General features: G+C 36.8%; 1 protein-coding gene across 3 annotated transcripts in view; it reads right to left on the reverse strand.

Moving 5' to 3' along the window:
• The window catches only part of RALGAPB (Ral GTPase activating protein non-catalytic subunit beta), a 99,022-nt gene that overhangs the window by 55,350 nt on the left and 22,336 nt on the right, over positions 1–21,336 (reverse strand). For all 3 annotated transcript variants that reach the window (XM_045528587.1, XM_045528588.1, XM_045528589.1), the window contains 8 exons: positions 20,233–20,419; positions 13,022–13,153; positions 8,338–8,516; positions 7,121–7,269; positions 6,775–6,991; positions 3,160–3,361; positions 847–1,014; positions 265–379 (listed from right to left, as the gene is read on the reverse strand). In XM_045528587.1, the coding sequence (XP_045384543.1) occupies positions 265–379; positions 847–1,014; positions 3,160–3,361; positions 6,775–6,991; positions 7,121–7,269; positions 8,338–8,516; positions 13,022–13,153; positions 20,233–20,419 (1,349 nt within the window). The remainder of the gene's footprint in view (positions 1–264; positions 380–846; positions 1,015–3,159; positions 3,362–6,774; positions 6,992–7,120; positions 7,270–8,337; positions 8,517–13,021; positions 13,154–20,232; positions 20,420–21,336) is intronic.

Below are 21,336 nucleotides of genomic sequence, written 5' to 3' on the forward strand. Positions count from 1 at the left end.
GTCTAATATTCATCACTGTGCTAAATCTGTCACTAACTCATTCAACACATGTTATCAGATATCACTAGCCTGTAACACTTGAAGTGGTAGGCCAAGGCTTGCTGGCAGACTGACAGAAAAAATAACACAACAAATCAACTTCGTTAATTCACTTGAAATAACTTGAGTTTTTTAAAAAAGAGCTCCCATTCCATTTTTAAAATACGACTTAAATTAGCACACAAAACAGAATATAGAATATAAGAAACTTTAATAAAATATTACCTCTGATTTGACTGTGCCAAAATGATGAGGGAGGGGCAACAAAGAAAGTAGGATATTAATGGAAGATCTTCTCAATTCTGTTGGATTTACATAGCTTTTGAATTTTGAGAGTTCTCTGCCAAAAAATAAAAAGCTATTAGTATTTTTTAACTAAAGGACATTTTTAGCTATTGCCAAATATATATTATGCCAATTTCTCACAATCTAAGCATCGTGTGTGTGTGTGTGTGTGTGTGTGTGTGTGAATTTCTATGTTAAAATGTTACTGAATTAAACTAGAATTTGACTGATCTATTTCTTTATTTAAAATGTAAGTCCTACTCGACAAAGAACCTCTGGGTTGGAGTTGCTCTTACCCCTCTAGAACAGGCCAGAAAAGATTCAACAAGCCCACAGACAAACCAGAACTGAAGGAGTTCAGGGATAAGGTGGGTGTGGACAGTCTACATTCACTTAATGTGGCCTGAGTCCCCTTGGACTATGACGACAACTGGACAGGATACATTAGGAAAGTGGGGAGGAGGCACAAAAACAGACCAGGCCACACCAGACAACTGATAACAGTAAAGAATGATAGCTTACCTGTCAGGCAAAATGGTTTCAAGAGCTGAAATAAAGTAAGGAACCACAACATCAATCCCTTTCAAGTCACAGCAGAACAAAGGAGGGGAGTTTAGAATAACGCTGGCCAAGACAGGATGGCACACATAATCATTTATCTGCAAACCTTGAATTAAAAGCATGTAAAATCTAGGAAAGCAAGAAAAAAAATTTAAACAAACTGCTTATCAAAGTTTTCATAATCATTATTTTCTACAAAGTCATCTGAAAGTCTATTTCCACTCTTCACTATTTCTATCCTTTAGAAAGTATTACTAGAATTAAAACAGTTCTGATTCACATACACTAAAAACCAAATCCTCTTTCGTAATGAAAAAAAAAAAAGATTCACGTCTATTACACCTTCTTAAAACTTAAGCTTTGAAACTTGAAGTTACAGGTGCCTGCAAATGAGGCAACCAGAACAAAACAAAACAAATGGCTGCAGTACTTATCAACAAACTGGAGGAATTACTGAATTGAATTCCACAGCAGTAAAATTTTGCAGCATTTCGTAATTCCTAGGGAAAAAAGTATCTTTACACCCTCCCTGCTACTAAGACCATTTGGGATATGTCCCTAGTCCACGGTCTCCCTCCTGAGAAATGTGCCCCCACCACAAGGGGTGAGCTCCAGCACCCTTACCTGACCCACCCTCATAGCTGTAGCTGACTAGACCAGAGACAGACACAAGGTTAATCAGATCCTTTCCCAGGAATCTGAAATTAGGATTCAGAGATGCTAATTGGCCTTGCTGGTTTGGGGCCTCAAGGCCACATGTGGCCTCCAGATCCCCAAGTGCAGCCACTTGACCGAATCCAAACTTCACAGAACAAATCCCTTTATTGAAAGGATTTGTTCTGTAAAATTTGAATTTGGTCAAAAGGCCACACTCAAGGATCCAGAAGGCCGCATGTGACCCCAAGACTGTAGGTTCCCTACCCCTGACCTAGACCAAGGCCATGAGAATTGGGAATTTAGAAGCATATTGCAGTATAAGAAAATGATCTGCAGAGAAGAAAAGAATGAAGCAGTTCTGGGAGACCATGAAGACAGAGAAACAGAACGGAGGGAAGTTGTTTGGAGCCTTGAGCACTTTCTATTCCCTGGTTCCTGCTCTTCATGAGGACTGCTGTACTTCCTGACCTTAGAATTCATTAAATATCACTAGCTTCTCATGACTCATTCTCCTTTTGCTTAAGTCCAATTGAGAGGGTTTCTGTTGCTTCAAGTCAAGAGTCTATGGTTAAGATACCCCTGCCTAGTTCCCTGTATATATCATTCTTTTTCACATCTATATGCTTCTGCACTTGGTTCCCTCAGACAGAGTCAGTTAGTCCTCTCTCCTGAGAACCTAGTAGGTATGCAGATACCTAAATGGTCTTGCTGATATTAACCTCACTTCAGCAGCTGTGTGAATGATTAGTTGAGGAGGGCGAGAGAGTCAAGAAAAATAAGAGGCTATTATTAGTTAATTTAGGCAAAAGTAACAAGGTCTAAAGTGTCATGGTGGGGACAGAGTGGACAGAGAGATCAGAAAGAGAGTTAAGTGGCACAAAGGCAGGAGGAGTTGGTTGACTGACTACAGAGACAAAGGGAGAGGAGTCTAAAACGACTCCTAGTTTTTGGCCTGAGAGACTGAATGGATGGCAGAGCCATTCACAAAGATGGTTGCCAGAGATTTGGATAAGATGACACCACCCAACTACCTAACGTAGTCTAAATAATACCCATCCTTTATCAGTCTAGCATGATCATCCAGGCCTCCGTAACTCTTTTTTGAATCCCCGGGGGTAAGTGTGTGCTGCTTCTTCCTCTGAACGCCCACAGCACTTTATCTCTCCCTCTCTCCCATCAACTTCCTATTCCTATTGGATCATTGTTACTTGAGTGCATTGCTTTGCTCACTCCAGAAAATGAGCTCCTTGGAGGCAGGAATTACAGCTGACTTATGCCTAATACTGTACTAAATGCCTAATACTGTCTACATGCTTAATATTGTACTAAAAATTTATCAACAAATTATCACGGTCCTTCCAAATCTCTCCATAACTAATAAAATTCAAATAAGATGGAATAAATAACACTTCTAAAATAAAAAGAGTCTTAGGGGTCTTTACCTAATCTGATGAGGCAGGTAAAATGGAAAATTCAAGCAAATTTCAATTACTTACAGATACATTTGTAGGTATTTCAGACCAACATTTACTTATTAATTCAGTCTACCAAGCCATGCTACAATAGTTTCACTATCAAAACTATATAAATGGAAAAACAAACGAAAAATTCTAAGACCTGGATAAATAAGCTGGCAGAATCTCTTCTCCAGTCTTCTTGCTACAAAATATCCTACACAGTGTCCCACAAGCCTCAGCTCTTCCTGCTTCATAGTTATCAGGAAATTCACTTGCATCAAACATAGGATTGGAAACCATGGTGTCTGTGGACATTTGTGACCCTTTCCGTCGAAACTCCAAGCTAGCTTGTGTTGTAATGGCTGGGGAGAGAAAAGGAGTGTTTTATTATATTTGTCAATATGCCAAATAGGCTCATGGGACCCTGGACACAAAGATCAAATGTTGGTGTCATTAAATAGCTACTTGAATCCAATAATGCTTTTATTTAGCAACTATGTCTTAAAGTTTTTTAAAAAGGGCTCTCTGAAATCTTCTTTGAAAATGAGTAACAATTAATTTACAGTGGCACTGTCAGTTTAACAGATTCTACCAAAAGCATTTTTCAACTGAATTATTGATGAGACATTTGCATATATCTGTATTTATATACAGATATATAATACAGAATTTGGCTTTTCTATTATTTTGTTTTTTCCTCCCTCTGTAGAATGGTACTTAAACATTAGCTACTGCTACTTACACATTACCTCAGATAGATATCATAATTAAACGGGCAACCCCATGCCAGTTTGTATACTTTAGGGAGAGGGCAAGGTAAGAATGAGAAATGGGTAGGGAGGAAGAGAAAGCATTCCCACCCACCCACCCACCCAACTCCAAAACACACACCAAAGAATCGCCCAACCAAGCAAAATGAGAATGAATTTTAACAACCACAGACAGCAGCTAACTTGAGGTTGATAAATCAGAAAATTGGATTGGTAAGAAAGATTATCATAATCATTTGTATCACTGAAACAGAAGCCCTTTGAAAGTTGCTTTTATATTTAACAAAAGATTTCACAGTGTATTGAAAACCACTCTGAAATCTTTTATTACTCTACATGAAATGCTTAAATTATTTTGTAATAATAGATTTGATAGAATGCAGAGTCAAGCATAAATCTTTATGCAACTTCCCATGAGCCATTTTTAGTCCTGAATAAGCTATCCAGCAATAATACATTTGAAAAACACTACATGCAGAATGCATACAAATCAAACACTAAGTCTGTATAAAAATAAGCTTAAAGCTTTAAAAAAAAAAAAAGCCAAAACACAGTTAGTGCAAAGTCCTGGAATTCATGACATGACCAGACTAGTATACAGAAATAATGGGACTGATTCAGGCAGATTAATTTGCTTTTGCCAACAATCTTCCCCATTCAAAACACAGAAAAGTATTTTTCTTCCCAAGTGCAAAAACTACAAGAGACAATGACAATCAAATTTTTTAATGGAATTATGAAAAAAAATAAAAAAACATGACTGCAATTAAGGAGAAGCTTCTGGTTCCTACTTACAAGATTTATAAGAAAGAAGAATTTGGATAAAAGATGCTGCAAGATAATAGAAATAAATGGAAACAAATCAAAGGACAGCAGTAATTATAAAATACTTTAAAGATGGTGAAATTTTACAATAAGTTAAGAAGCTTTTTAGCTTTTTAAAAGTTAGATTAAAAGCTTTACGATACCACAAGCTAGTTCAAAAACATAGGAAATTGTGCATTCAGATCCAAAATTATGATTTTTGTATCATGCAAAACAATGAACAAAGAAAATTACACAACTACAAAGAATTGAGGTTTTGAACTGCCCATAACGTGCATTAAAATTTTAGTTCATTAACCCTTCCCAGCTCAATGTTACTTTTACAAAGTACAGTGTACTGTCACATAAATCTAAAGCTAACCAGTTCAAAGAAGCAAACATTTTAAGTTAGAGGTGAACTGCAGGGCAGAATTCCTTGATGGCAGCCAGCACTTAAAAAGCAGTCAGTATACCGAAGCCTCCCACCATACCCAACATCATTCTAACCCCTTGACTATTTGGACACCTCATTATCTCCTGGTTAATGGAACAACCTTTATCGTCTCTGAATACTATGAGAAGAGGAGCTTCTCTCCTCTCTCCAACAAGGAAAATGTTAAAGAGTTAAAAGATGTTGCTCACATATGATTTGAATTCTGGTTTCTATATTTGGATGCAATACGGTGAGCAAAGCTTTTACAAACTCCCTAAGAGAGTGGAAAGATCTGTAAGCTCCCCCTAAGCAAGCCCAACAATGAAGCAGGAGGTTGAGCCGTTCTAGATTCAGGATTTCAGTGTCAACAGCTCTATACCCAAAAGTTACATTGTAAGAATTACATTTTAATAAAAATGTCTAAACATATGACTGACTCATTCTAGAAAATACAATACAAATTAATAAATATAAACATGGTTCAGAAGGTCAAAACATAAGGTACAGGAACATAAAGAAAATATAACCGAAAAGTGGTTTTTAAAAAGTTTTCATTTAGTCATCATAAGTACATTTACTTATCCATAAATAAACACTGCTTTCAAACTTGTGAGTAAAATTATAATATGGTAATGGTAGAATATAAAGTGTCTGAATTTGAACAAAATAAATTAAGCAAAGGAATCCCTAAACTCAACATGCAATTCTCAAATGACATTCCTAAAAATCTTTATATTCACAACTTTTCTATATTATTTAAAAGATTTATAAGAACATCCAAAATAATGACATGTGTATAATGTTTACAGTCATAGACCCTAGTTCTGAGATGTAAATAGCTAAGAATGCATTTCTGAAACAAAGCAGAAACCGTTATGGCCATTAGTTTTATCCTCGAAATTAACATTTTCCCTAGAGATGGATAAAGTAAAGCAATTGGACATCTTTTTATCTCAATCTATTTCCGACCCCAGTGGAAAAGTGCTTTCTTACCAAACAACCAATACACTCATTAATGCATATATCACGGTACATGGCACACAGTTATAGCAGCTCAATAAATGCCAGCCATTATTATTTTTCAGCTAAGACATATCATAAATATTCAAAACATTCTGCACGATCCCACCTATCCATCCTGCACTCTACGACACTACTTCCAAGTATTAATAGTAAGATAGAAAAAATAAATCAGATTTTATTTAGTTTCATTTTTATAATAAAATCTAAATGAAGACAGGGGTTGAGTTATTAATTCTGACACCAGTCAGCCTTATTAAATTACAGAGCAAATGGTATTTTCAAAAGTGTGGCTTTGAAATAAAGCTCTCTAAACTAAAATCTGAGAGGTTAGAGTCCATTGAGAAGCAAAACATGTACTAATGAATGAATGGCTGTCAAAATCTAAGAAAACACTTCCTGTGAGTAAAAGTCTTTAATTCTTCATATAAATATTATCCTGGCTGACATGAAGGGAACTTCCAGGTCACCTGCTGAAAGGAATTTGATTCAACAAAAAGGGACTAAACTGAAGTCTATCTTATAAAACCAGACAAAAGGCCAAACCTCATAGAACATACATAAAAAAGACAGATAGGAAAACTTCCAAAGTTCTGTTACTTCAGCTGGAAGGGGTTAAGCACAAGACATTGCTTGGTCAGAAACAGAGAGCTTTTTAAAATACATATTAATCTTGCAGGTAGGAAAGACTAAAAAGAAAAAAAAGGAAAGGAAAAAAATGATAACATATTTCTTGAGCAATATTTACCAGTCATGCTGCTGTCTCTGTTTATCCCATTATGAAGTTTACAGTGAACAAATGCTGCATCAAATAACCATGATCCAAAGAGATTCAAGATGCTGTTAACCTTTGGTCTCCGAGGGGCAGGCAGTGGCCGGGGTTCTGAACTAGTCTGATTCGGACTTGACAGAGGAGAGGTGGAAGATGTCTGGTGCTGAACTTTCGAGGCATGAGCAGTACTAACCTATTAGAAGAACATAAGAATACACCCATACTCGTGTAAAATTTGAGAAAACAGCAGGACTTTATAAAAAGGATGGCAGATTAAAAAGCCAATCATAAAGAGCATAACAATGGTGATGTAAACTCTTACTGTGCTTGTCTTCATGGTGGCCTTATTCACAGTAACAGCCCGGTGCCTCCGGTTATGCGGTGGGGTGGTATTGACAGCAGCGCTCTGAGGCATACTTAGTCTATTCACAGGTGTTGGGGGAGCGCTGTCTGATCGGGGTCTAGAAATGCCTTTTTTAAAAAAAGACAAATGGAGTTATTCTTCATAGTTGAAAATATGCGATCAGGAAATCTTCCCCAAGCAATACTAGTGAAGGCTTGGGACACACAGACTAATACTATAGCAGAGAATGCTAGTTGCCTCCCAATAGCCACTCATTCTTTCCTCCTGAGTAACAGAACACACATTTTAGCTGGACAAGGCTACAGAAAAATAAATGACTCCATTTTGAAGTTGTCCTTGTAGCTAGATGTGGCCATGTTTTGACCATGGAGAAGTTGGTGATTGTTGGGTGGGTTTTCCAAGAAATCCCCTTAAAAGGACCAATCAGCTTTAGATTCTCCTTCCTTCCTAATTCCTAGAGAGGATGATTGAAACTCATTCAACCATCATGGCTCACAAGGCAGTGCACAAAGGATGGAGGGTCACCAGATGGAAGGGCCTAGGATCCCTGACAGTGGGACTGCTATACCAGCCCTATATTGCTTAACCCTGGATTTAATGTATGTGAAAATAAACTTGGTTATACTGGGATTTTCGCTTGTTATGTGGCAGCAAAACTTAATCAGAATATATTACCTATGTGATATATTAATAAGTACATATAACAAATGTTTTAGAAAATGACAAATAAATATTGCTGCCTTTCAATAGGTTAAAAAAATTCTGACTTTTATATATCTAAAATGTGAAAAACAGCTTAAAACAGTGGTTCACAAAAGGTACAATTTGCTTTCAAATGATATACATAAGATTGGTCCCTAATACATTTTAATCTCTAAGTTTCTTGGACAACTAGTGAGCATGAACATTTTTCTCTTTTGCAATCATTTATTCATTCCTTTATCCATATATATACTAGGTTTTTTTCTTTTTCTTAGCATTTTGTTTGATCTATTTATATGAAGGCAACAATAGCCTTCTAGCTATGATGTTCATTGCAAATAATTTTTCCTGGTTTGTTGTCATCAAATCTGTTCATCTTTTCCTTTGCGTTTTCTGTAACAGCTCCTAGGATTAAACTCTAGAGTTATCTGAATGTAGTTCTTCACATATCTAGCAACATACACAAAATTCACCTAAGAACGCATCCACCAGACAGCTGATTCCACGCATGGCACGAAAAAATATTTGAGGCAGATGTTTAAGGCAGGGATACTGATTCAATTCTTGCGGCATTCCGCTCACATTCAAGAACTGTTCCTGAAATTTGGGGGTAGAGCTTATAATAGCTGGGTTACTCAAATCCACAGGATTACTATCAAAAGAGAGAGAAGAATTAATCACACATTTAGAAATCTCTATAGCAATAAAATATATGCAATCTAATTTAAAAACAGGACTGTTTGTGTCTATTTCTTTAATTAAGAGAGGAGAATGATCTGTATTAAAAGGGCTAGGGACTCAAATATCAACACTTTTTTTTACAGAAGATCTACACTGTGTTTACATGAACTTACTCCTCCTCTTCCTACTCAGAGAATGAGAATCAAAGTAAGACTAGAAAAGGTTTTAATTTTTTAAGAATATACATGGTTATTTTTCTAATATATTTGGAATTAAGCAATGGAATGATAAAGATATAAATAACAAGAACTCCAAGGAAAAATTTTACCTTAACATTTCACACTTTTATGTTATATTCATGTGTATGTCCTAAAGCCATAAATTTCAAAACAATGTATTTGGGCTTGAGTTATATGCACAAATAATTTAAAATTTTTCCATTAAAAAACAGCTTTAGATTACTACTCAAAATGGTCTACTTAGCCATCAATTAAATAGCTTCTCCAGTTCAAAGTGATATTGATAACCTATAGCCAATAGAATTTCCACTAGCTACAAAGCAAAAGAACTAGGTTGAGAAATAGAAATTCATGGCCTATATATGCTCTACCCTTTGAAACCTTTGTTTCCACCCACCAAAAGACTTAATTTCATGTAACTGTAAGTGGGGAAAAGGGAATATGTGTGAATGTATGAAAAATCATGTGCAGTAGAGAAGGAAAGAAGTCTCTAGCAGCAGTATCTGCTGGGTTGCAGTTTATCTGCTCAGAAGTTAGAAAAACAGGCAGTAAGGTTAAAATGGACTACACCTCAGTACAGCAGAGCTCTGCTAAATTCATGTCTATTAGCTATTAAAAACTGGGGATAGAAAGGCTTATACCAGCTCCTCCAGATATAAACCAGAAGTGATTTTATTGGTACCCAAATATTCAGAGAACAAAGTCAAGAAAATAAATAAAATTTGGAATGAAAATGGGTAACAAAGGATATGGAACAGATAACAGAAACTGCATTCCTGTAGTTCCCAGTGCTCTGTGTACCTGACACATTTGGGGGGGGGGGTCAGTTAATTTACTGAAATAGAATCTCTAGGTGGGGCCTGAAGGACAGGTGGTCATACACAAACAAGTCTAAGGACAAGCATTTGTATATTCTGTTTTTGATACTAGAAACAAAAATGGGAATCATTTTTTGGTTTCCCTGGAAAAGATAAAGCATTACCATACTAGACAAAATGCTGATGCCTGTTTCCCCATCATATTCAGCCCTCATGCCAGGAAACTTGCCAATAACCATTACAGCCCCTTCTGAATAATCCTCACTGACCTGCCTCCCACCCACCCACAGCTCATTTAAGCAAGGAGGTAAACCTGTCCTAAACAAGTCTATCCAGATGTCTGCTAGAGACCTACAACTACTGTAGCCTAATTAACAACAATCATTTGATCCAATTTATCCCTTTTGAGAATCTGAGCAAAGGGAAAGCCCTAGTGAACTGAAAGGACAAGAGGTGAAGTCATACAGAGTCATAGCTATTTGCAACGCTGGACACTTATCATGGGGTTGCATGTACCTCCCAAAGGCAGGAGAAAACAGGAACTCAGGGGGAAGCCTGCTAGAGAAAGAGAACTGTATGCACAAGAGAATCAAAAAAGCTAAGAGAGACAGATAACAGAGTGGCTTGTCCCAAGGCTGCCTTGATCCCTCCCCAACATGAGAACTGGTTGTTCACCACTTCTTGGAGCCCAGTAAGACCTATCTTCACCTGCATTCGCTTAAGTAGGCGCAGCTCAAGAAGAAAGATTAAGCCTCCAGAGATCAATTAGCAGTAAAGAAACAAGAAAAGATTATCCAAGAACTATGTGCAAAAAAAGATTTCAGGATTAGAGTTTTACGGCATTTATTTCAAACTCTTTTTTTTTTTTCCCTCCCCTATTTCAAACTCTTAAGGAACAGAAAACTTTCACATAACAGAGAATAAAAGAGGACAGGAAGTTTTCCTATTCTTTTTAAGTTACCAAAACATAATTTAGTCAAAAAACAGAACTAGAGACAACTCAGGAAAACATTAAAAGAATAGCATTCCATAACCAAGCGTAATTTTTCTCTCAGTAATAAAGGATGGTTCAATATTGGGAAATAAATTAATATATTGTATCAGTAGATCAAAAAAGAGAAACCATTTAATTGTTTAAATGGATCCCACAATATGATTTGAAAAAAATTCAGTACTATTCTTGATTTTATTTATATTTTTTAAATTTTTAAATTGCTTAGGAAATCAGGAGCATAAAAAAGAATTATCTAATACCAACAACCAATATCCTACTCAAAATTCCATATATTAGAGGCATTCCAATGAAAATCAGAACAAAAGAAGGGTGCCAAAACAGTATTTTTAATTTTTTGTTTAGAAATGAAATCTTGCTCTGTTGCCCAGGCTGGAGTGACAATGGTGTGATCATAACTCACTGCAGCCTCAAACCCCTGGGCACAAGCAATCCTCCTACCTCGGCCTCCTGAGTAACTAGGACTACAGCCATGAGCCACCACATCCAGTTAATTTTTTTTTTTAATTTATTGTAGAGAAGGGATCTCACTATGTTGCCCAGGCTGGTCTCAATATAAGATATCAGCTTTTTCTAAATTACAGGCTTCATACAATTCTCATCTTTGGCAGAATCTGGCTAGCTAACCATCACTTTCTCTTTTCCTCCTCTTTTCTCTTACAATTAAGTGTGGTGTGTGTCTGAGTTCTGGCCAATGGAATATGAGTAGCAATGATTACATCACTTCAAGGCCTAGCTCAGAAAAAACCTCCCACACAATTCTTCTTGCTCTCCCTTCCCCATCTGCTAGCCAGATACAAAGCTCCTGCTTATAACATTGAGGCCCTAATGGAGTCAGATGATGAAGATGGGAGAGCCTCTGTCAGCCCAGGTCCCTGAATGACTATGTGACCAACGATACTCCCCACTCCAGACTTCACGAAAGATTTTCAGGTGCATTTGCTAAAGGAGGATGTGTTCCTTACCCTAGTTAATAATCCAAACCCCAAAAGGTTTTGTGGGGTTTTTCTGTTTGCTTGTGTTTTTTAACTTGACAAATTGATTCTAAAATTCATCTGAAATGTTAAACAGGTGAGAAGTGAAGTAAAGAGGAAAAAAGACATTAGGCCTACTAAATAACAGTAAATATAAAGTTAAAAAAATTAAAAGTATGAATCTGGTATAAAAATAAATGAAGAAATTAATGGAATAATATGTAAACTAAATACAGATCTTGGTATATATAAAGGAATTTAATGTCACAAAGGAAACAAAATTAGAAGAAATCATAAGTGAATATCTGTCTCATTAAAAAAGACAGAAAGACTTTCTAATCTTAAAGGAAATAGAAAATGATCACAGGCCAGATACAGTGGCTCACACCTGTAATCCTAGCACTCTGGGAGGCCAAAGCAGGAGGATTGCTTGAGGTCAGGAGTTCGAGACCAGCCTGAGCAAGAGGAAGGCTCCGTCTCTACTAAAAATAGAAAAAATTAGCCAAGTGTCATGGCATGTGCCTGTAGTCCCAGCTACCTGGGAGGCTGAGGCAGGAGGATCACTTGAGCCCAGGAGTTTGAGGTTGCTGTGAGGCAGGCTGACGTCACAATACTCTAGCCCAGGCAACAGAGTGAGATTCCATGTCAAAAAAAAAAAAAATGATCACAGAAAAAGACATTCAAAAACTAAAATTACCCGAGAAACACAAATTATAACTACAAACTGGAAAGAAATGACAGAAAATGGTTAATATCTCTAATTTATTAAAAAAAGGTGATGGAGAGTAATTTAGAATCATTAATACACAAAAATGAGGCTAGTAAAACCAAAAAGATACAAGGAAAAAGTTTAAGATTCATACAGTTTACAACAGAATAAAAGTTCCACAGAGCACATGAATTGGGTTAGAAGCGGGACAAGCAGGAAGTGATGAAACCAAACTGAACAGAATTACTATAAAGAAACGGACAGCAGGAAGTAGTGGTATATGCTCCTGTGAAATTTTAGGGTGTACCTCTCAGTGAAATTTTAAACAACAGGCTACTAGATGAAGGCCCTGAGAGGCAGACTGACCAGTCAATGCTGGACACAGAGAGGAGCAAGGCAGTATCCAGTTCCCACAGAATGTGACAAAGTCCTAGAAAAGAGCCCATCATCCAGGCTGCAGCCACAGGCAAGAGAACAAGTGCTGCAACTACCACAGGGAACAAGTTCCTAGAAAGTGTAAACCAGGAGCGGCTGAGAACAGCCTAACCCTGCTGGGACGGGGAGAGCGAGAGACACATGATATGGATGTGTCTGTTGTCTAATCTGGCTCCATTTGATGGATTGTGCTTAGCAGCCACATTCTGAATTCAAACAAGAGAGTTCAGCATGGCTCCTGCTGTAAGACACTAGGTAAAAACCACATGAGATAATGAAATAACAATACCTTAACATATGTAAAAAGCGAAACCATGTCTGTGCAACACACTCATTATCCATTTCTGGAGGGATCAGACTGGCATCTTCATCGGGAACTTTAAATGGAGGAAATGAAGGACCATATGTAAAGCGTAGCAATCTAAAAAAAAGCACACCATTGAAATCATTTAACAGAATGAAAGCTACATTCCAGCATAGAAACTTAAGAGAAAATAGCTGAAACATGTGTACCTCACATAAGTGAACAAGATATATGAAAACCTTCATTTATAAAATACACAAACTGAAAGCGGATTTCTCATTTTTGATGTTTGAGATGGATATGTGAACTACCCTGATCCCTTCACTATCTACTATATGTATCAAAATATCACTATGCACCCCATAAATATGTATAATTATGTCAATTAAAAAAAGATATTCTAATTGTTTAAAACATTTAAATTATTTAAATAATTCATTATTTATATTATATATCACAAATTTATTACTTATAAAGAAAATTATATATTTATATAATGATATAATTAATCATAATTTAAAACATAAATATTTAAATTATTTTTAAAAGATTCATCCCATTGCAAATTTCTTCACTATAACTAAGCTATAACTTATTCATAATAACTTTACATGGAGGTTAGAATTTATGGTGCAGCATAAAAGTAACTCAATTCAATGACTGAATTACTTAATAGTAATATTCTAGACCAGATGCAGTGGCTCACATCTATAATCCTAGCACTCTGGGAGGCCGAAGCAGGAGCACAGCTTGAGGCCAGGAGTTTGAGACACACAAGACTGTGTCTCAAAAAAACAAAAAGTAATATTCTAAATGTATTAAAACTGTTCAAAGCCCTTTGACTCAATTATTCTGTATCTAGGGATTATATCTTCACAAAATAATCAGAATACATACAAAGACTACGTATAAAGTATTCATACAACAATATTTTAAAAGTAAGACACTGGGAACAACATGAATATCAAAACAACAAGGAAATTATTAAATGAATTATAATTCCATTTATATAATGTCAAACTACAAAGCCAGTAAAAATATGAACTTGAGAGTTATTTAACAATGAAAAAAGCACATGTAACTAAAGTGACAAGAATCAGACACCAAAAAAACAGATAACAATATTATATAGAATAATCTCAAATTGTTTGGGAGGCTTTTTTTTTTTTTTTTTAAGAGACAGGATCTTGCTCTTTCACCCCAGGCCCCAGGCTAGAGTGCAGTGGCACAATCATAGCTCACTGCAACCTCAAACTCCTCAGCCTTCCAAGTAGCTGGGACTACAGGCACAAGCCACCATGCCTGGTTAATTTTTTCAATTTTTTGTAGAGATGGGAGGTCTCAATACATTGCCTAGGCTGGTCTCAAACTCCTGGCCACAAGCAATCCTCCCACCTTGGCCTCCATAAGTACTAGGATTACAGGTGTAAGCCAACACACCCGGCCTCAAACTGGTGTTGTAAAAAGGGAACTAAATGGGAAAAAATACATTAAAATGTTAACATAGGTTATCTCTAAATGATAGACACTTGCTCAAGCATGTATTGCTTTTATAGTCAAGATAAAAATATTATTTAAAAACATATTCATAATATTGATGTTTGCCATCATATACCAGAATCAATAGAATATTCCAAACTTCATTTTTTAGTTTAAGTGATGATAAAAGATATAAACATTAACTCAGAAAAAGAGTAGTCTACCTTCTGACACATAACACCACCCACAAAGTACTTGTTCCTCCTACCTCTTCCCTTTGTCCCCAATCAAACCTTAATCAGATCAAGCCTCTAGATTTAACTAATAGTTTACAGGAAGCAAAGGGGGGGCAGGGGAACATGTTAATTAACAATGTGGACACAATCAGAAAAACCCAGAATGTGAAACACTCTATAAGACAAACAACCCAGTTTCTTTAACAAAAAAAAACTGCAAAGAAATAAAAATAAGAAAGTAGAAACCTATACAGTTGTCCCTCGGTATGGTGGAAGATTCATACAGGAACCCTCTCAGATACCAAAATCCACAGATGCTCAAGTCCCTTAAATAAATTGGTGCAGTATTTGCATATAACCTACACACACACTCCTGTATACTTTAAATCATCTCTAAGTTACTTATAATACCTAATAAAATGCATATATTCATGTGGGTTCATTTGCAGTACAAGGCAAATTCAAGTTTTGATTTTTAAAACTTAATGGAATTTTTTTTTGATCCCAGGTTGGCTGAATCCACGGATGCAGAACCCATGGATATATAAGGACTACTATACAGGGAAATTTGAACACTTACGGGCTGATCTCTAAGAACTGTCAACATTTTTAGGTGTGATAACAATAGTATGATATTTTTGAAAGATTCCTTATCTATATCTAGAGTTATACAGGCACACCTGCAAGATATTCCCAATAAAACAAATATTGCAATAAAGCAAGTCACATGAATTTTTTGGTTCCACACCATTCCAATAAAGCAAATATTGCAATAAAGCAAGTCACATGAATTTTTTGGTTTCCCAGTGCATATTAAAGTATGTTTACACTACACTATAGTCTATTTAGTATGTCTAAAAAAATGTGTATACTTTAATTAAAAAGTACTTTGTTGCTAAAAAATGCTAATGATCATCTGAGCCTTCAGCAAGTTGTCATCTTTTTCCAGCGGAGGGTCTTGCCTTGATGTTGATAGCTGCTTACTGATAGGAGAGGTGGTTGCTAAAAGCTGGGGTGGCTGTGGCAGTTTCTTAAAATAAGACAACTACGAAGTTTGTCACATCAATCAATTCTTCCTTTCACAAAAGTTTCCCTGTAGCACAAGATGCAGTTTGATAGCATTTTTAGCAGAATTTTCTTCAAATTTGGAGTCAATTCTTTCAAACCCTGCCACTGCTTTATTAAGTTTATGTAATATTCTAAATCCTTTGTTGTCATATCAACAATGTTCAGAGCATCTTTGCCAAAAGTAGATTCCATCTCAAGAAACCATTTTCTTTGCTTATCCATAAGAAGCAATTCCTCATCCATTTAAGTTTTATCATAGGATTGCAGCAATTCAGTCACATCTCCAGGCTCCACTTCTAATTCTAGTTCTCTTGGTATTTCCACCACGTCTGCAGTTACTTCTTCTACCGAAATCATGAATCCCTTAAAGTCATCCATGACTTCTTCCAAACTCCTATTAATGTTGATATTTTGACCTCCTCCCATGAATCATGAATATTCTTAATGGCATCTAGAACGATGACTCCTTTCCAGAAGGTTTTCAATTTTCTTTGTTTAGGTCCATCACAGGAATCACAACCTATGGCAGCTACAGCCTTACAAAACGTATAGTTAATCCTTGAACAACATGGGGGTTAGGGGTGTCAACTCGCCACACAAAGTCAAAAATCCACATGTAACTTCTAGCTCCCTAAAACCTTAACTACTATTAGTCTACTTTTGACCAGAAGCCTTATCTATAACATAATCAATTAACACATATTTTGTAGGTAATATATATTACACATTATAATCTTACAATAAAGTAAGCTAGGGAAAAGAAAATGTGCTTAAGAAAATCAGAAGGAAAAGCCAGGTGTGGTGGCACATGCCTGTACTCCCAGCTAATTGGGAGGCTGAGGCAAGAGGATTTCTTGAGCCCAGGAGTTCAAGGCTGCCTTGCACTATGATCACACCTGTGAACAGCTACTGCACTTCAGCCTGGGCAACATAGTGAGATACAGTCTCTTAAAAAAACAAAGAAAAAAGAAAATCATAAGGAAAAGAAAATGTTTTTACTGTAAGTACTCTACTGTATTTATTGATACCCTAAGTTTATGTCATCTGTTTACAAGATGAATCATGTGTCTGAAATGGCAGGTAACTACAGCTGCAGACCTCAATCAACAGTATATGTCAAGCAATTCATCGTTTTCTTGTAATGTCATGACTTTTCTCTGCTTCTTGGGAGCACTTCCAGCATTACTAGTGGCACTTCATATGGGTCTGATGGTGTTACTGATTCAAGGTTTTATGGTATTGCACTAAACACGATGAAAAATACCCAAAAACCATGAGAGATCACTTTTCACCATGATATGCAATTTACTGGAGAGATGAACTGTTCACGCTGAGATAATTAGCATCATATGGCATTTTAAGCCGATATCTGCTACACTTGAGCTCCTTGAAACAGCAACAGGAGGTGGCTATGAAATTATTATAGTAGTACAGTATATACTACAGTTAATTTTAAGCAGTTATGATTTAATACTACATCCTTATATTTCTCTGTATGTTTCCGTTACTACAAATGGTGCCATGTACAGTCCGTGTGCATGTTTTGATAAATTTTAACTTTTTATAATAGATTTGTGTATATTTTATGGTAGTAAATAATAAGAACAGACTAGTATCTACATATATATACATATATATGCATACATGCATGTATTTTATGCATTGATGACACAGCTAACTTTAAATTTTTTCAATATTTCTAGGCTACGCAGTTTGCGAGTTTTTTTAAATTATCACAAATCTCCAAACAAAATTGTCCAATACATTTATTGAAAAAAATCCAAGAATAAATGGACCCATATAGTTGAAACTCATGTTGTTCAAGGGTCAACTGTATTTCTTAAATAATAAGACCTGAAAGTAAAAAATTACGGGCTACAGAATGGATGCTATATTAACAGGCAGGAAAACATTAATTTTTTTGTACATTTCCATCAGAGCTCTAGTGCGTGACCAGGTAGATTGTCAATGAACAGGAATATTTTGAAAGGGATCTTTTTTTCTGAGCAATAGGTTTCAACAATGGACTTAAAATATTCAGTAACCATGCTGTAAACAGATGTGCTGTCATCAAGGCTTTGTTGTTCCATTTATAGAGCACAGGCAAAGTAAATTTAGCAATTCTGAAGGGCCCTAGGATTTCTGAAATGGTAAATGAGCATTGGATTCAACTTAGTCACCAGCTGCATTAGCCCCTAATAAAAGAGTCAGCCTGTCCTCTGAAGCTTTGAAGCAAGATACTGACTTCTCTCTAGCTATATAAGTCCTAGATGTCGGCCAGGCGCCGTGGCTCACGCCTGTAATCCTAGCACTCTGGGAGGCCGAGGTGGGCGGATTGTTTGAGCTCAGGAGTTTGAGACCAGCCTGAGCAAGAGCGAGACCCCATCTCTATTAAAAATAGAAAGAAATTATATGAATAGCTAAAAATATATATAGAAAAAATTAACCGGGCATGGTGGCATATGCCTGTAGTCCCAGCTACTCAGGAGGCTGAGGCAGAAGGATTGCTTGGGCCCAGGAGTTTGAGGTTACTGTGAGCTAGGCTGACGCCACGGCACTCTAGCGAGGGCAAAAGAATGAAACTCTGTCTCAAAAAAAAAAAAAAAAGTCCTAGATGTCATCGTCTTCCTATAGAAGGATGTTTCATCTACACTAAAAATCTATTGTTTAGTGTAGCCACTTTCATCAATATTCTTAGCTAAATTTTCTGGATAATTTGTTACAACTTCTACATCAGCACTTGCTGCTTCACACCTTGAACTTTCATGTTATGGAGACGGCTTCTTTCCTGAAACCTCATGAACCATCCTCTGCTAGCTTCAAACTTTTCTTCTGCAGCTTCTTCACCTCTCTCAGCCTTCATAGAATTAAAGAGAGTTAGGGCCTTGGCATCAGGGAACGTTGTGGCTAATTTGATTTTCTATTTAGACCACTCAAACTTTTTCCATATCAGTAATAAGGCTGTTTCACTTTCTTATCTTTCATGTGTTCTCTGGAGTAGCACTTTTCATTTTCTTCAAGAACTTCTCCTTTGCACTCATACTTGGCTAACTGGTGCAATGGGCCTATCTTTCAGCCTACCTTGGCTTTCTTTTTTTTTTTTGAGACAGAGTCTCGCTCTGTCACCCCAGCTAGAGTGCAGTGGCGTTATCATAGCTCACTGCAACCTCAAACTCCTGGGCTCCAGTGATCCTCCTGCCTCAGCTTTCCGATTAGCTGGGACTACAGGCGTATGCCACCAGGTTTGGCTAATTTTTTCTATTTTTAGTAGAGGCGGGGTCTGGCACTCCTGACCTCACGCAATCCTCCCACCTCGGCCTCTCAGAGTTGCTAGGATTATAGGTATGAGCCACCATACCCAGCTACCTCGACTTTCAACACACCTTCCCTAAAAAGTTTAATCATTTCTAGCTTTTGATTTAAAGTGAGAGACATGCAATTCTTCCTTTTACTTGAACACTTAGAGGCCATTGTAAAGTTAATAACTGGCCTAATTTTAGTATCATTTTCTCTCAGGGATTAAGGAGGCCCTAGGAAAGGGAGAGAGATAGGGGAGTAGCTGGTTGGTGGAGCAGTCAAAAGACATGCAACACTGATGATTAAGTTCACCATCCTAGATGGGGCTCGGTTCATGGCACTCCAAAACAATTACAATAGTAATATCGAAGATCACTGATCACAGATCACCATAACAGATATAATAATAATGAAAAATGTGAAATATGTGAGAATTATCAAAATGTGACACAGGGACACAAAGTGAGTACATGCTGCTGGAAAAATGGCACCAACAGACTTGCTCAAGGCAGAGCTGCCACAAACCTTCAATTTATAAAAAAATAGTTATCTGTGAAGTATAATAAAGTGAAGTACAATAAAACAAGGTATGCCTATATATTAAAATATGTAGGGCTGAGATGAAAAAACAGGTCTGAAAAAATGAACCTAACAGTTTACTCATAGAACAGTGATATTATAAAGAACTGCCTTTGGTTATAAAGTAGCATGTACAGTATGATCTTATTTCTGTAAAATTATATGTAAATACATATGGTAGGATTTCTGGAAAACTTAACTTTTTCTGTTATACCTTTCTATAATCTGTTTCTTTAAAATAATGATCATGCATATTTTAATAATCAGAGTAAAAGTGGGATTTTTGAGGGGGGAGTAAGATGTAGAATCTATCTACTTCTCAAAAATACTTGATTATTCTGAAAGGTTTTAGACAGGCACCAGCCAAAATGTTTCATCTATTTTTTGAAAGTGGCTCAGTTCTATATCTAAAGTACAGTGATAACAGACTCAGGCTTTTTGTAATGTATCCCATGAATCCCAGAAAGACAAAGAACCACAGAAAAGTTGCCTAAGGTCAGACAGGTGCAGGAAGGAAAGTCAACAACAAGAACCTACCTGGAAGTGAGTGCACAGATGACCTTGCTCCACTGCTCCACCACTGCTGGGTGGTGCCTCCAGTTAGCCACCATTTCCTTGGCTGTTTTCCAGTACGGAGGTGTTGGGAAGCACCGAGTACAAGCTAGTAGCCACACCTCAAAGAGAACACCAATCAACTTCTCTGCCAGATTCTCAGCAATGCCACCTTACCAATAAAAAGAAAATATCTTTGGCAAACTTATTTTTAAAGCAGAATCTTTAATTCACCGATTTAGGAGAATTGGGGAAAAAATTAAAATAACCGCAATGTTAAGTTTTGACTTTCAAATAACCATTTAATAGTAAAAATGAAAAGTAATTCTTAGGAGCTCTGTGAAGAAAATCATGGATACCTATACCTCAACAAATTATTACTTTGAAAGTTTTCAAGTGGCCCTGCTCAGTTTTTACTGAAGATCTTAATCTTTCAGCAAGGGGGACAGTGGCACACAGGAAAGAGTGAAAAAGATAAGTGCCTATGATGAACAAGTGACTACTTTATGTGCCAAGTAGTTCATACATATGACCTCACATAATCTTCACATTAATTCTGCAGGATAGGTACTTGTAACGCCTAATACCAACTGTTAATTATATCCATCTTGAAGATGAGAAAACTTAGATTTAGGAAGTTTAAGTAACTTGTCGAAGTTCACACAGCCAGGGAGAATCAAAACAAACATCCAGGTCTTTCTACCTCCAAACTTTGTCATAAAATGCCCGGGGTATTTAAAAGCCACCCTTCAAAGGAAAGAGAGAGACAAATACAGGAGCAGAAGGACTGGTACTGGGCAGGACAGAGCCTTAACCATGAAAACAGAGCTGCTCCTCTGTTATGAGCCCTGGAACCAGGAAGAACAACAGCAGTGGTCTTCACCCTGCATAGCTCCAGAAGGCAAAGTTGGAACTAGTAGGAAAAGTTACAAGGATGTGTATTTCAAATAGGCAAAACCAAAGTTTCAATGACAAAGAGCTCAAGAAGGGGATGAATTGCCTGCCTCGTGTTGCTGAGATCCCTGGCATGGGCAGTGAGTAGCAAAGAGCCGATGAATCAATGACTGGTCAGCTATTGTCAGTACCAGA

Source organism: Lemur catta, chromosome 17 (genome assembly GCF_020740605.2).
Source record: "Lemur catta isolate mLemCat1 chromosome 17, mLemCat1.pri, whole genome shotgun sequence".
NCBI lineage: Eukaryota > Metazoa > Chordata > Mammalia > Primates > Lemuridae > Lemur > Lemur catta.